Consider the following 15,275-nt stretch of genomic DNA (forward strand, 5'->3'; position numbering starts at 1 on the left):
ATTCCCACTGTTTTCACTGCCTGTGTCTCATTTCTCTGAGACAATCCCCAACTCCCTGCTCATTTCCCCACACAATGTCTCTCTGTCTCTGACAAAACAGTCGGTTATTCAATCCTGTAGCCTGGTATGAGCACACATGCACTTCATCGAAACACTCCACTCTCTCCTCTGCTGATGAGAGGTGGGACCAAGTTGGCAGAGGTTGCGGTCTCTGTGAAGCCAGTTGAATAGAAAACAGTTTTAAGCCCAATTAGCACTGCTAGGCCAGACCGGGCCATGGCAGGTCACACCGACCCTGGGTGGAGCTAGCGAGGTAGCATTAGGACATAAAAATGTCCGGATACAGCTGCTCTTCTGGTAAATCCATCTGACAGGATGAATTTCACAGTAAAAAACTTCAATTTATCACTTAGCTGTCCACACTGCGATATCAAGACTGGCCCAATGCTGCATTCTGGTAATGCAGTTACACTCAATCACACACTACACACACGCACAGACACACACATATAAACAAACTTCACAGGGCTAAAACCTTAAACCAGACTCCAGAAAAAGCCTTGTTCACTGACTCAACAACAGATTTTATTTTCAAAGGACCAGTTGGCTGCTATTGACAGCTTGTCCCCAATCTGTCCCCACACAAGCACACACGCACACACACACACACACACACACACACACACACACACACAGACACACACACGCACACACACACACACACACGCACACACACACACACTCTCCCCTCTAGCCGCATTCAGCACACCGGATACAGCTGCACCACATGAGGTGCAGGGCAGCAGCAGCAGCAGCAGCAGCAGCAGGGGTCGTTTCAGCAACTCGACAGTTCAGTTTGGCTCACAGCCGCTGGACGCAGACCTCAGCGCACATTCAGTCCAACAGCACACTTGGCAGAAAAAATTATGTGTGTGACTATCTGGAGGCGAGTGTGATGTAAGTTTGCGTGAGGCAGCTGGATTGCTTCAGATTTCGTGCATCTGAAGTTGTAAATGTGAAAAACGTCAACATTCCTTAGTTTCATTTTTCATCTCTCAATGGGACAAATTAAATAGTGAGGATGCACCATGCTTCTCACCAGCAGGACGACCCAAGTCAGAAGTTGAATTCAAAGGTTAATGAAAAAATTTGTGAAGAAAAAGAAAGATCATTGGAATTCATAATTGTGTTATACATTACTGTTAATTGATATTTTTTTAAGTAAAACTTTGGATATAAAAAATTATGCATCCAATATTTTTGTCCATTTTAAAGAATTTTTGTGAATTTATTAGAGCTGAATTTCTCGGTCAATTGTTTATGTCTCTTATTGACATTGTGTCGTATCGTGTATGTATTTGTTATGTTTTTTGGCTTTTTTGTCGTAAGTCGGGGGGAAGTCCACTGTACACCTCACCTGTCACATCTGTTGAACTTAATAATAATATTATCCATGAATGCCTAAATAATCAGGCTCCTCAGGTGCTCAGTGATGAAACTTCAGTGACTCGAGGTGCAATTTTATAAAACATCTTTTGTATGATTTTAGTTTATATTCAAGCTGATACAGTCTTGAAGTTGTGATGCTTTTCATCAAGAGCGTTACGATATTTTTGGTCAGTAGGTCAGTCGGTCCACTACTTTGGTCCAGAATAAAATATTTCAACAACTATAGGATGGTTTACCATGAAAGGTGGTACACACATTCATGTCTCCCTCAGGATGAACTGTAATAACTTTGATGTTAACTTGCTGATGTATTAACACTTCCTAACAGAGCTGCTATAGACTTTAGTACTGTTATTGTGTTTGTGTCCTGCACTGCTGTGTTGTCCTGTTGTGTTCTTTTTTGTATTTGTATATTGACCTACATAAGGATGGGTGCTGTAAACTAGCTTAGGCTATAAATGCTGTGGTATGTGGCATTGGTCCATTATAAGTATATACTTGTCCCTGAAAAAATAAACGTTAAATAAATTAATCTTTCATTTAAGTTCACTTAAAAAAAAGGATCACAGTCAACTACAAAATAGCAGCTTAATGAGTTGTTTGATGGGTGATTGCTGCTGTTGCTCGTTGTGTTTTTCTGTGTATTTCTCTATCTTCCAGACATAATCACATGTCCTGTTCTTCATTCAGCCTGTCAGCTCATTCCATTAGCATTATGAAGACAGGGCTCACCGTGCGCCACTCATTTCATTTGCCCTTTCATCAGAAACCTGGCGAGGCTTGAGTTCCCCTGTGCACTATTAAATAATGGGTCTTTTGAAGATTAATAGTGTGCTGTGCTGTGCTGTGCCACAGATCTCTATCGATGGTTCTGGTGGTTCTGTAGACACAGACAGACAGAGAGAAAGAGAGGATGAGAGGTTGATAGATGTTGTAAGTCTGGAAAACTGTCTGCCTCGCTTCTTCTGTTGCTGTCTGAGCTCATTTCCTTCAACTCAGTGATCCTTCAAAAATTGCACAATAGGTCTTCACTTTAAGTAAAAGTAATATCAGGGCAGCCAGTATGCCGGCAGCTATAGGCCTCTGAGATAAAACAGCTAGAACAGGATTTTATTTTTTCTTCTTCTTTTCTGAAGAGTATAGGGAGGAAAGAGAGAACCTGGTTATACAGAGCTTATATTTACTTGGGTTTCATTATCATTGTAGGCTTATGGTTTTCATCTTCTTTATGTCTTCTTATATGCTCATAAATAGAGTTGGCCTACATTATGGCACCACTGCCAGTCAATTGTGCCGTCACCATGGAGCTGTCACATCAATGAGGTCACGTCTCCTTTTTCCTCTTCAGGAGAGCAATACTGGTACACTTTGAGGGAAAAAATATACATGTACAGTATATCTTAACTCCCATATCGATCAGTACCATACATCCATGACTAAATCCTCCCAATCAATATATCCATCAATCCATTCTTCCATTCATACAATTATCATACACCAATGTAACCCATGAATTAATTGAATTCCTTTACTGAGACAGACCAATATTGATTAATCAGCATCTTCCAGTAGCCACTAGCCGCAACAATATGAGTCAAATTATTGAATAGCTTCAGTTATCGGCTGAATCTAATGATCAACGGGTCAAGGCATTAGGATGGAGCAGCAAACACCAGCCCAGCAACACAGTCTGCCCTGGAGACATGGAGCTAAGACTAAACAGAGAGAAAGAGAGAGGGAGAGGATGGCAGGCTGGCTGGCTGGCAGCTGTAAGTGGGGCAGAGGAGCAGTCAGGCGAATGCAGGAAGGCAGCAAGTCTTTCCTGATGTGCGAGTTCTGCCCGTCATGTTTCTCCTCTGGCAGAGTGACCTCGAAGCAGCAACTCCCATCACATGTTGTAGTACATCCCTGAGTCATAGCACAGTGCCTGCAGCAGTGGCAAAGCACACACACAAACACAAACACACACATTTAAACACACATACACAGAGACACACACAAGAGTGAAAACAAAACACTGAATATCCACAACAATTTAACACAGGCTGCACATCACAGGACCAAAATGGCATTCAATCATTCATTCTTTTTTTCTTTTTTTTAGTGCACGTTGATCCGGGAACAACAGGAGCAGCGTATGATGCTGTTAAAAACATGAAGTGATGTATGCTCTGTGCAGGCTGTGATATCACACAGTCATGTCTAAATGGAAATGCAATCAGCGGTCATATCAAATCATGTCATGCATTAAATGAAGGCCCCAGAACAGCAAAACGCATTGTTCCGGTCTAGTTGTGTTGCGCTTGTCATGCCTGGCACGGCACGGAAGAGCGTAGGAAAAAGAGGCTGCTGCTGCTGCTGGCCAAAGGATACGAGCACAGGAAAAAAAAAAAAAAACTGTCCCAGGGTGGCTGCACATCGCCTACGCCCATTCATAATGTGCGTGTTTTACTACCCAGACTCCTGGCATCCCCCTGATCCATCAGGAATTAGTCTGTTCATTTCTAATCTTCAGCCAGTGACGGTGATTTCACTGCGCAACGACAGCATGGATCACTACCACTGCATGAGACATATGTGTGAATGAATATGTTGAATAAATGTCATTCAGTAAGATAAAACGATAAGCAGCAGGGTTTGAATTTGGACTAAATTTTCCTGATGGGTTGTTAGAATTAACTAACCACATCGATTGAGTCCAACGCTCATCAATGTTTCATAAATGCCCTTAAAAATAATCTATATTTCCAATACCCTGGCCAAGCTGTAACTTTGATGACTGGAAGCAGCCATGCCAATCCAACCAGGAGGCTAAACAAAGAAAAAAAAGGTCAGTCTATTGTTGCTTTCTTTATAATCTTAATCGGATTAAAACATCTCTCCATCGCCCCCCTCACACAAGGACGCGGGTGTAGCCTGCAGGCGTTGTGAAAACGACCACCGGCTAAATTATTCATTTCGATGTGATAATTATCAATTGAAATGTCAGGAATGGATGCAAGGTGCAGGCGCCTCCGTGCGCAGCCGAGTGCCTCTTCATCAGACAATAACACCGGGAAATACCGAGAAAACTCACCTCGTGGTCTGAAGAAGAGACAGAGTCTGGGAGTCTGGGAGGGCTGTCCCCCTTAAAAATCAGTGATGCGGAGGATTTTAGAGAAAAACGATGTTTGTTTTCCCAGAAATATCCGCGGCGTCCTCTCAAGCCGGATGGTGATGGTGATGTGGTGAGTGTGGGGGGTTTGGCTGTGTGCTGGATGCTGTCATCGCACTGGGACTGCTCTCTGCCTAATCCTTGGCCCTGAGCTCAGAAATAACCCTCCCTCTCTGTCGCCTCTCTCGCTCTCTCCTCCCTGCCTCCTCTGCTGACTGCCCGAGGACCCCCGCCCCCCTGCAGCCTCACTCAGCCAGACTTACATCTAATAATAATAATAATAATAATAATAATAATAATGACAATAATGACAATAATAAATGTTTATATGTCACCTTTGTCTTCTATTATGTCATATTTGGCGAAAAACCTATGATAGCACATCACCCCCCCCCCCCCCCCCCCCCCCCCCACACACACACACACCCACAGTTTTTAGTGATTTAGTGACGTTGAACATGCTTTGAACGCATGTCTTATTTGAATGGAGAGCCACATTTAGTTATGACTTACTACTTATAAAGGCTAAAAACATAGTCTAATAGAAGATAATAATAATAGTATTAATAATAATAATAATAACCGTAATACGGTAAAACTTCCCCAGACCTCCATATTCATCATGGTTTGTGGTATTTAATAAATTGCTAATGAGTTGAAGGATAGGTACAGCTGCTAATTTACAAAATCAGCACAATAATAATAATGATAAGTTCCTGAAAGAAAGCAGAAGGTATAAAACCGGGCCAAAATAAACGAATAAGCTAAAATAATACATTATGTGCATACGTGTCCTAATCAATAAAGCTACATTTTCACAAACCTGTCGTTTTAAGACATCTAATGTGGGTCACATTATAAAATAGATATCGGCGATGTCGTACGGTTTGTCCCTGCGCGGCCGCCGTATGTCATCCTTATTGCTTCCGGTTTAGATTGTACGTCCATGCTGCTGAAACGGTGAAGCTTCACCACCAAAAAGCACACCGAAGAACAACTCCCAGTTCAAACCACCGCAACCATGTTCAAACTCGAAGGATTGGGGCCGAAGATGGACCCAGAGGAGATGAAGAAGAAAATGAGGCAGGATGTCATCTCCTCTGTACGAAACTTCCTCATTTACGTCGCTCTGCTCAGAGCTAGTGAGTACACACACATGACATTGACGCTAATCTAATAACACTGAAGTTTCTTAACATTACACTGAGACATGGATCGGTCACATATATGATTATAATGACAGAAATGTTCATGTACTAACAGCTGCTTTGCTGTTGTATTGTATTATATTGTTTAGTGTGTAGAATAAAGGTGCCCAAACATCACAAAGATAATAGCTACATTGGCCTGACCCAGTATAAACATTAAACATATCACAAAGCTCACTCTTGTAAGTTTGTGTTAGTTTTAGATCATTTTCAAATGAGCTTTCAGTGTAAGTGATGGAGGACAATATCCACAGTGTGTCCACACAGTCATTTAGTGCAAAAATGCAATTATAACTTGATGTGAAGCTTATATGAGGCTTCAGCAAACTGAGTTTGTCATATCAGGTGGATATCTGCCAAATTTTTACAGTCTATTTAGCATCAAATAACCTCTTTTTGTTTCCTCGGACAGTGTTCCTCTGTTGAGCTGTGGTGGTAGTTTAGTAACACAAAGATGGACTTTGGCTCTAAAAAGACTAACATTGAATCCACTTGTTTGACCCTTTTGGACGGCTAAAACTACATATTACTTTATGTGACATGACTATGGATTTTGGCCCCCATCACTTACATTGAAAATACATTATGAAAAGATCTTCTTATGGTCAGTATGAACAGGAGGAGTGAAATCTGTATTTGTTTGTGTACCTAACAGTTGTTGTTAGAGACCAATAGAGACTGGATTTTTGGGAGTTCTGATATCAATTCACATTTTTTGCTATGGTACCTCAAATATCAAACCCTTGTGACAAAGATATGTAATGGAGGTATGATAGTATACATTTTAACAAGAAGCTTTATTGTCCAAAATGACATCAGTGCACTGAAAACAGTAAACAACATATACACTGACACTGACATATCTGGGATAGACCAATACATCAGTCTCTAATTGTTTTAAGCCAGATATGAAAAATATGTGCTGCTACATCTCTGCTAATGGTTGTAACAGAATCTAATAATCTGTGTTTTTCATATTTATAGCTCCGTATGTGCTGAAGAAGCTGGACAGTATATGAGTGGTGTAGCTGGCATCGTCTTTTCTCCATCCACTGAGAGTTTTCTACATCAGAAACAGTACGGACTGACATCTGCAGACAGCTGGAGCCATCACAACGCATGCTGTGGATGAAGACCAGTGTCTGTCCATCTCTGCACCTGAGAAAACACTCACTTATTTTCATTGATAGTTCTGCTGTAAACATTAGTTTGCCTTTTTTTTGTTAAACATATTGTGATCATTGTTAAATACAAAGTGTTATAATGTGCATTCCCTCTGTGTCATGTAATAAAGGGGAAAATATTTGATGGTTTGCCTTTTTAAAAAATATTCTTTGGGGTATTTTTGAGTTTATTTGACCGTTGAAAGTGAAATCGGAGACAGGAAACATGGATTAGAGAGAGGGTCATGCAACAAAGGTCCACAGCTGGAATAAGACAGTGTGCTGCTGTTATGTCTTATCCAACAGGCTGTCAAAGTGCCTGAAAGCTGTTGGGTAAAAAGTTTTTAAACACATTTTTGGCAGGTCTATATAGATTTGTCTACAAAGAATATTGTTGGAGAAACAGCATTCAAAATGTGCACTGTGATGGTAGAGTGCAAGGCAAACATTTTTGACAAAAAAAGAATATATTTTAAAACTAAAAGAAGAAAGGAAGGGGAATATTCCTGTCACTGCAACAGACTGTAGCAAACAAATTACTGTATTAGTCTTAGAACTGATTCTACCACTGACTTGATTTGAGTTTTCATACAAAAATGATGCTTAAAGAAATCACAAAAGAAATTACATGCATCAAGTGCTCCACATAAAAAAAGACATACATTGAACATAAAAACGTGAATGTACATAAGATGCAATATAAAAAACCCCACTTGCTAATATGAATAAACATAAAATTAAGTGGAAATATGATACATAGAATGAATGCTTCAGTGGTGTATTAGTTGAGCTTCTTCATACCTATTAATATTTTAAGCCATAGTGCTTAAATCTGTAAAGAGGCAAATTAAAAGCTTAAAGCACCTCTGTAGTGGTTGATGTTTTGGAAATAGTACAGACATACTATTTGTTTGTTTTTAATATATGAAACATCTGTTACACGTGTGATATACGTGTAATGAAGCAGCAGATTTAATCCGATGAAATAAAATGTCAATAGGCTATTTTATAACAGGCATAAAATTGGTGGAAAAAAACTTGGGGAAATTGGTATTTCTCATTTGCTATTTTAAAACATAATTTACATTGTGTTCATTGAAATACTTAATCAAGGATGATAAATTGTGCTGAAAACATTTCGACTGGCAACAGCGTCAATTGCTAAAAAGGACACATCAAATGAACCGAAATCAATCCGAGTGGCGCAGGACCACCACCAAGGGGCGGTGCTGTTTTATTCTGCAGGATGAGACTACAAGAGATGGAGGCGGCGACAGTGGATGCGAAACCGGGATTACTGTGAGTCCTCTGTATCAGGGAAAATAATCATGAAAATAGCGATATTTTGGGATATTATCGTCAAGTAGAAGACAAAGAGCTGCGCGGATATCGGGCAGTTTGAGGAGACAAAGCCCGAGAGTGCGTCGCATCCCTCTGTGTTATTGTTGCAGCAGGCCCGCCCATACTCCAGACCATCTGTCTATAAACTGCAGACAATGATTAACTGGAGGGAGGCTCATATGAAATATCAGAGTCCAGTTTTCAACAGATGACACTTGGATCAGATGTTTTATATTGCTGTTTCTGACTGTTTTTGATGATGACCTTCATTGTGTTGATGTACTACCAGCTGAACCAGGCATACTACATAATGAAAAATGTAAGGTAAAAAGTAGCTCTTCCATTTCTTATCAGGCACAGGCTACTATGGACTTCCCAGGTCACTTCCAGCATATTTTCCAGCAGCTCAACCACCAGCGCCTCCATGCTCAGCTGTGTGATTGTGTGGTGCTGGTTGGAGGCCAGAGCTTCCAAGCTCACTGCTCCATCCTAGCAGCATGCAGCTCTCACTTCAGGGCTCTGCTAAACTCCAATGACGGTGCAGACGAAGTTGGAGGACCAGCAGCGGATATGGGGGGAGGTGGGTGCCCCAGTGTGATGGAGCTTGATCCAGAGGTGGTGACTCCCGAGGCCTTCTCCACCCTGCTGGACATGATTTACACCTCCACCTTGTCCCTGGGGGCTTCGAATGTGATGGATGTACTGTTGGCCGCCTCACACCTTCACCTCAATACTGTGGTTAAAGCCTGCAAGCTCCACCTGTCCAGAAAAAACTTCCCAGCCTCACCGCCTAAAGGCTGGAAGTCAGTGCAGCAGCAACAGTTGCTTCAGCATGTCACATCTGCTATGGAGGAGGACCTCCATGAGGAGAGAGCGGGAGTGGAGGTGAGCCAGTCTGGTGGAGTTGAAGACGAGGGGGTCAGGCAGAGAGTTAGTAATGGTGAGCAGGGTTCAGCACTATCTTCAAGGCACAAAAGAAAGTTACATGAGGACGGGCTCAGTAGCAGGAAGAGGCCCTGCAGGCTACCTGGAGAAGACTACAAGGAGTGTTCGCCTACTGTGACCAGGAGCACCGTCAGTACAGAGGAGGGAGGAGGGGAGCTGCTGTCCCCTGATTGCTTGAAGACTGCAGGCGACCTCTGGGAGAGCCGAGGCGAGCAAGAGGAGGAGGTGGAGGAAAAATACGAAGCAACCAAGGGAGAATCAGAGGAGATCCAGCTGCCGAGCCAGTCTGACAGTGGCACAGGAGCTTTGGGTGCATGGGAGAAGGGTGGGGATACAGATGGAGACAATGTGGTGAAAGTGAAGGTTGGAGATGAAGGAGAAGATGAGGGAGAGGAGCAAAAGATGGCAGTGATTGAGGTGAAAAAGGAAAATCTGACCTCCTATTCTCCAGATTTGACCACTTTGACTAACAATCCTCCTCCATCCCCACCACTAGACTCCTCTGAACATCTGGAAACACAACTAAACGATGAGAAAACTTTACAGTCGCAGCTGTGCTCAGAACTTGATGCAGACAAAGAGGCTGGACATTTGGGTGAGGATTCAATAGATGGTGAGGGCCTTGACAGTCTGTCAGAACTGGCCTTTTCTTGCTTTCTCAATCCCAGTCATGAGAGCGTAATGGGAGCTCTGGAGGAAGAAGAAAGTCTTGCTAGTCTCACTGCTGCTGCTACTGCCGCTGCTGCCGCTGCCAGTGATGCTCTTCCTGCAGCTGCCGGGGATGCAGACGAACTGTGTCAAAACTCAGAAAAAGCAAACACGTCCACCGACTCGTCCTCCTCTCTTGTTTTTCCAGTAACGTCTGTCGGTTTGCAGCAGCTTCTCCCGACTCAAAGCCCTGGTTTTAGTGACACGCTGATCCTCCAGCCCGCCCAGAACTCTTTACCGGGGTTCCTCAGTGGCATCACAGCAGGACTCAGTCTGGAAGCATCCCTCGTCCAACTTGGACGGGCCGGGAAAAGCAGAGGATGTGGCGGATCAGGGGGGACAACCTTCCGTCGCATCGCTCCCAAAGTGCCACCTGGAACAGAGGCCGGCACAGATCCTTCATCTTCCTCAGCAGATGATCGGCCACTTCTAACCAGAGCCTCAGAGGATGTTCTGTCCAAGTGCAAGAAAGCAGCTGCTGAGGACCATGTGCTGCTAGTGGAGGGGGAGAAGAAATACGCCTGCAAAATATGCTGCAAGACATTCATGAACCTGACTGACTGCAAGAAGCATATTCGTATCCACACAGGAGAGAAGCCCTATCCCTGTCCTAAGTGTGGCAAACGCTTCAGCCAGTCCTCCCATCTGTACAAGCACTCCAAGAACTCCACCTGCCTAAACTGGAAAGATGATCAGTCATTCCCAGACACTCTGCTCTGACTGGATAAAAGTTTGTTTACTTGGCTGGAGACAGTTTATTGAGAAAATGACCAGTGTAAATGTGATTATTTATTACCCCAAACACTTCCTCAATCAATTCTTTATTTTATGTGACTTTATGTTGAAAGAAAATTCAGCAGTCAATTTCTGATGTATATCTTTAGTTATTTAATGATTTTTTAAATTCAATCTCAGTCATGCTGTTGTTTGCTCTCCATGAAATTTAACAGGAATAAATGCACTGATAATATTCACAATAACTTGGTTTATATCACTGCTTCTTTAAGTGTGATGAGAATAAATGATGCCACTTTATATTTTTGCATTTATGTCCATTTTTAGAGCAATTTCTACAACACACACACAGACTTTTGCATTTAAACTAAATCAAGTTTTATTCAATTTCATACAAATCTGGAGTAATGAGTGTTAGCATTTGTGTAAAGTGCTGACCAAGAAGTGTCACTGTAATCTCTCTGAGACTTAGAAAGAGAGGAAGTTATTTTAAATGCAACACATAAATTCAATGCAATTCAACAGCAACCTTACATATAAGTCTGAATAAGTATGGTGTTTTTTATGTGTAATAATTTTAAGGAGTGTTGTTAGCTTCTTCTTTTTAAGAACTTGACATTACGTGATAAAACCCTGAAATTGCAAAACCTTGCACTCATAAATGCAACTAATGTCTACATCAGAGTCAAAGAAAACATCAAGGTTAAAATTATATGATGTCAACACTATCTGAGCATGTCTGAATTATGTTAGCATTCTCAGTTTTGTTTGCAGTCTAATATGTATTTATCCCAACACCCATTTAATTTCACATTGGAGATGATCCGTTATCCAGGTAGCACCAGAGCAGGCAGAAGGCACAGCGGCTCGGTTCAGGATCTAGAAGGTGAGTTCACTGGGCATGTCTGTTCCCTGTAAACCGCCCAGCAGGTTTCGGGCCGTCAAGGCAGACATGATGCCTCTTGTGGAGTAGGTGGCACTGCCGATGTGTGGCAACACCACTGCGTGAGGTAAGAGGGGACAGAAAATAACATCAAATGACAACGGCAAAGTAAAATGTCACGTGACAACTGAAAGATAACAAGGAGACATCCTGATCAACACAGAGGAAGAGGCACAACATATAAGCATAAATATTGAATCATTTCTACTCACCACAGTTTTTGAGAGTGAGAAGGGGGTGGTTTGTTGGGAGTGGCTCAGGTGTTGTAACATCCAGTCCAGCTGCAGCTATCTGCCCGCTCTTCAAAGCCTCGTACAGATCCTCCTGGTTCACCACAGCCCCCCTAAAAGAAAAAAAACCCTCTTGTACTTTAATAGTGAACATACGTGATTGTTGAAGTTACATGACAACTGCCGTATTTCCAAATCACTGCTTTTCCCAGAGTGGACACCCTGCTCTGTGCTGCTTTGGAAATCTACCTGCTCGAGTTGACGAAGACTGCAGTGTTTTTCATGTTGCTGAAGAAGGCCTTGTCACACATTCCCTGAGTTTCTGGTGTCAGAGAGCAGGAAACAACTATGAAGTCGCTCTCAGACACAAGTGTGTCCAGGGGAACTGTATGAAACAGAGGAGAGGAAGGGAGGAACCTGCATTACAATACAAACAACTTTTTTAATCCCACTAGGAGCAATTTGTTTGGAGCTGCTTGTACAGACAACACAATAACATACAAACATATAAATGATACAACACACAAAAGGACAAAAAAAACACCAGGGAGCTGTATGTGGAGTAAAAAATCCACAAAAATAAGCTTGATAGACACAATAAAATATATCAAATAAAACATCTGCCAAAAATGATGATTCTAACACCTATGGAGCATTTAACAACTGGGAGAATGAAAGATTTAGTATAGCTGTTGTTAGTTTTACAAGCTGGTAAAACATAACGACCTGCTTGTAAAATAACATCCAATAACTACACATACTGACCATTACTAGATAGTTTTATAATATATTTGATTTTCACCTCTTTTGTGCAGTCTTCTACACCTCACTTTTTCTTCTAATTATTCCCCTTTCACTGCATAAGTTGCTCTCCTTTTTCTTACCAAACTCTCCATTCAACTCAGCAGCTTCTGGCTTGACTCTTCTCCCAGCGTACAGGAGTCTCTTCACTCCAAAGGGCATGAGTCTGCGAGCGATGGCCATGCCTGAACACAAACAGCACCAGTTATTGTCTTGTTAACCTACAAACAACTCTTAAAATAGAAAATGAACATCACACCTCTCTAGTTAGATATATAAGAGGATATAGTCACATGATGTCATATATTAAGGGAACTGAAGTTGAAGCAATAACAGCAAGGCCTACCAATGCGTCCCAGTCCAATGACTCCCACCGTGCTGCCAGAGAGGCCGTAACCACACAGCCAGAGTGGTTTCCAGGAGCTCCAGCCACCACTGAGAGACGAGACAGAAAAGAAGACAAAGAGGTGACAGTGTGACTACATTAAGGCAATTACCTGCACTTTTAGGTTAAAAAGGTAACAGAAACACCCTCACAGTGGGCACTGTTTAATGTAAATGGGCAACTTGGTAGGACCTACTTCTTGACCTCCTCCACTCCTTCAGGTAACCTGCGAGCTGTAGCCAGCAGCAAAGCCACAGTCAGTTCTGCTGTGGCATCAGTCAACACATCTGGGGTGTATCCGACACGTATGCCACTGTTAAAAAACAAACAGCAACATAACTCAGAAACAGCAGCATCTTCCTCCTGCCAATACAAGGCCAGTTTCATCAGTTTAATCTACAGTTTTTTTAAGGTCACCTACCGTTTTTTAATTTCATCAAGAGCCATGTGGTCAAATCCCACAGACAGGGTGCTGATTACTTTCAGGTTTGGCCCTGTGATCAGAGACAGATCAACTGAAATCCAGACACTACTTCACAGGATGGTGAACAGACTGTGCTCAATATTACTACTGTTTGATATGTCTCAGAGCTAAAACATTTAGTGGATTCATCAGTTAATTAGATACGATTAACAGAAATATTTAATCTAATTCAATTTATCAAGCAAAAATGCCAAAAATATTAGAATCCAGCTTCTCAGATGTTTGGATTTGTTGCTTTTCTCTGTTTCACATCATTGTAAACATTTGAAGACTTCAACTTTAAAGGCTCTGGGAAGTTGTGAAGGACAAATGTCACTATTTTACAGATTCAATAATTAACCATTTAATTGAAAAAATAATGAATTGATTAGCGTTATTGATAATATCATCAGTTGAAGCCATAGTTTTTAATTATATGTACCCAGTATTTCTTGGACAACAGTTTTGATAGTGAGCTGTTTATCCTGATGTAATATTTAGTCTAATTTAATGATTGACTGATGTGTACTGTGGCCCAGTTCCTCGAGGGACTTGTCAGGAGAGGACCATGATGGGTACCTGCAGCATCCAGGACCTCCACATCGATCTTGTCTGACAGCAAACACAGGAGACCGTGAGCACCCTGCACACCTTTAAGCAGCTCTGACCTGGGCACAGGCTCGTCTGAGTCCCAAAGACACACCTCACACCTGTTTTCATGGAGACAGAAAGGGACCAAATGCATGAGATGGCATCAATCAAGCACATGGGCGGCTTTAAGTTACTCACTACTACGCATAACAATTAAATGTGTCAGGCTGAAATGAAAGTGAGCTGCTGATAAATGCTTTTTTTTTGTTGTCAATGTAAATAACAGTTCAGTGACCATACACTCCAGCTGCTGACAGGATCTTCATCCCCTCCTGCGGGATGCGCCTCGTCACGAAAACCTTCATGAGTTTCCCAACTGATTGCATCCTAATTTACTGACAGAAAGTATGAAAAGTAAAAAAACTGTTACTTTCTGGATGTCTACTGTGTTAACCTTCACCGCCTGCTCCACTCACTGACAGCACCGCGCTACAGCCTGCAGGAAGCACTTCATGTCAGTGCACCGCGCATGCGTCAAGTTGTTGCTATTTAACCCCTCGATGCCTGGTTGAACTATGCATCGATAGACCACTAAACTATATTTCATTAGTTTTATCCACTGTGCTCATTCAATTTGATTTATTTAAACTTGGCAAAATGGGCACTAATGTACAGGTTGATTAATGTGATGTTTTGTGCCCTGAGTGTTTGACAGTAATATGACCTATATCTAGTTGTATATAATTATAATTATATTAATTTAATTAAAATATTAATTTAGCTGCTATTGGTAAATCCCACATTCACAAATATAAATGTATGTCTGCTTTCATTATTGTTTTCATTTATTGTAGAAGTCAAGCAGTATGGTGCCTTAATCAAAGATGTGGAAAAACACCTTTGACTTACAATGAATGGACTTTGGACTCCTCTGGTTTGTACAGCGGGTTTTTATTTTTATTTTTTATTGTTTTTGTATAACAATTGTTGTTGTAGCTCTTCCTTGTAAATAAATACAGTATCTAACTATCTTTGTCTGTATTGTGACACCTTTTCTGTACAAACTTTTATTAAATACTTTTATTTGGGCCTCAATTGTGGTGTTGGAGCCAAAAGGTCAGTTAAGTCTTACATGAGTGTCAGCATGAAAACTGGATCA

General features: G+C 41.7%; 3 protein-coding genes across 3 annotated transcripts; 2 read left to right on the plus strand and 1 right to left on the minus strand.

The window, feature by feature from the left end:
* Window positions 1-5,539: 5,539 nt before the first annotated feature.
* tomm5 (translocase of outer mitochondrial membrane 5 homolog (yeast)) lies at window positions 5,540-7,117 on the plus strand. The gene is made up of 2 exons (XM_062425865.1): window positions 5,540-5,745; window positions 6,796-7,117. The coding sequence occupies exons 1-2, from the start codon at window positions 5,625-5,627 to the stop codon at window positions 6,828-6,830; spliced, it is 156 nt and encodes a 51-aa protein (XP_062281849.1). The 5' UTR covers window positions 5,540-5,624; the 3' UTR covers window positions 6,831-7,117.
* Window positions 7,118-8,681: 1,564 nt separating this feature from the next.
* LOC133986296 (zinc finger and BTB domain-containing protein 5-like) lies at window positions 8,682-10,688 on the plus strand. The gene has a single exon (XM_062426124.1). It carries the CDS (start codon window positions 8,682-8,684, stop codon window positions 10,686-10,688), a length of 2,007 nt encoding a protein of 668 aa, XP_062282108.1.
* A 121-nt stretch (window positions 10,689-10,809) lies between these two features.
* On the minus strand, window positions 10,810-14,609 carry grhpra (glyoxylate reductase/hydroxypyruvate reductase a). Its single transcript, XM_062425505.1, has 9 exons — window positions 14,417-14,609; window positions 14,105-14,235; window positions 13,484-13,556; window positions 13,259-13,375; window positions 13,024-13,112; window positions 12,761-12,862; window positions 12,126-12,261; window positions 11,859-11,989; window positions 10,810-11,704 (listed from the first exon to the last, which is right to left on the minus strand). Exons 1-9 carry the CDS (start codon window positions 14,500-14,502, stop codon window positions 11,583-11,585), a joined length of 987 nt encoding a protein of 328 aa, XP_062281489.1. The 5' UTR covers window positions 14,503-14,609; the 3' UTR covers window positions 10,810-11,582.
* Between the last annotated feature and the right edge of the window lie 666 nt (window positions 14,610-15,275).

The sequence above is a fragment of the Scomber scombrus genome, chromosome 9, assembly GCF_963691925.1.
Source record: "Scomber scombrus chromosome 9, fScoSco1.1, whole genome shotgun sequence".
In the NCBI taxonomy this organism is placed as follows: Eukaryota; Metazoa; Chordata; class Actinopteri; order Scombriformes; family Scombridae; genus Scomber; species Scomber scombrus.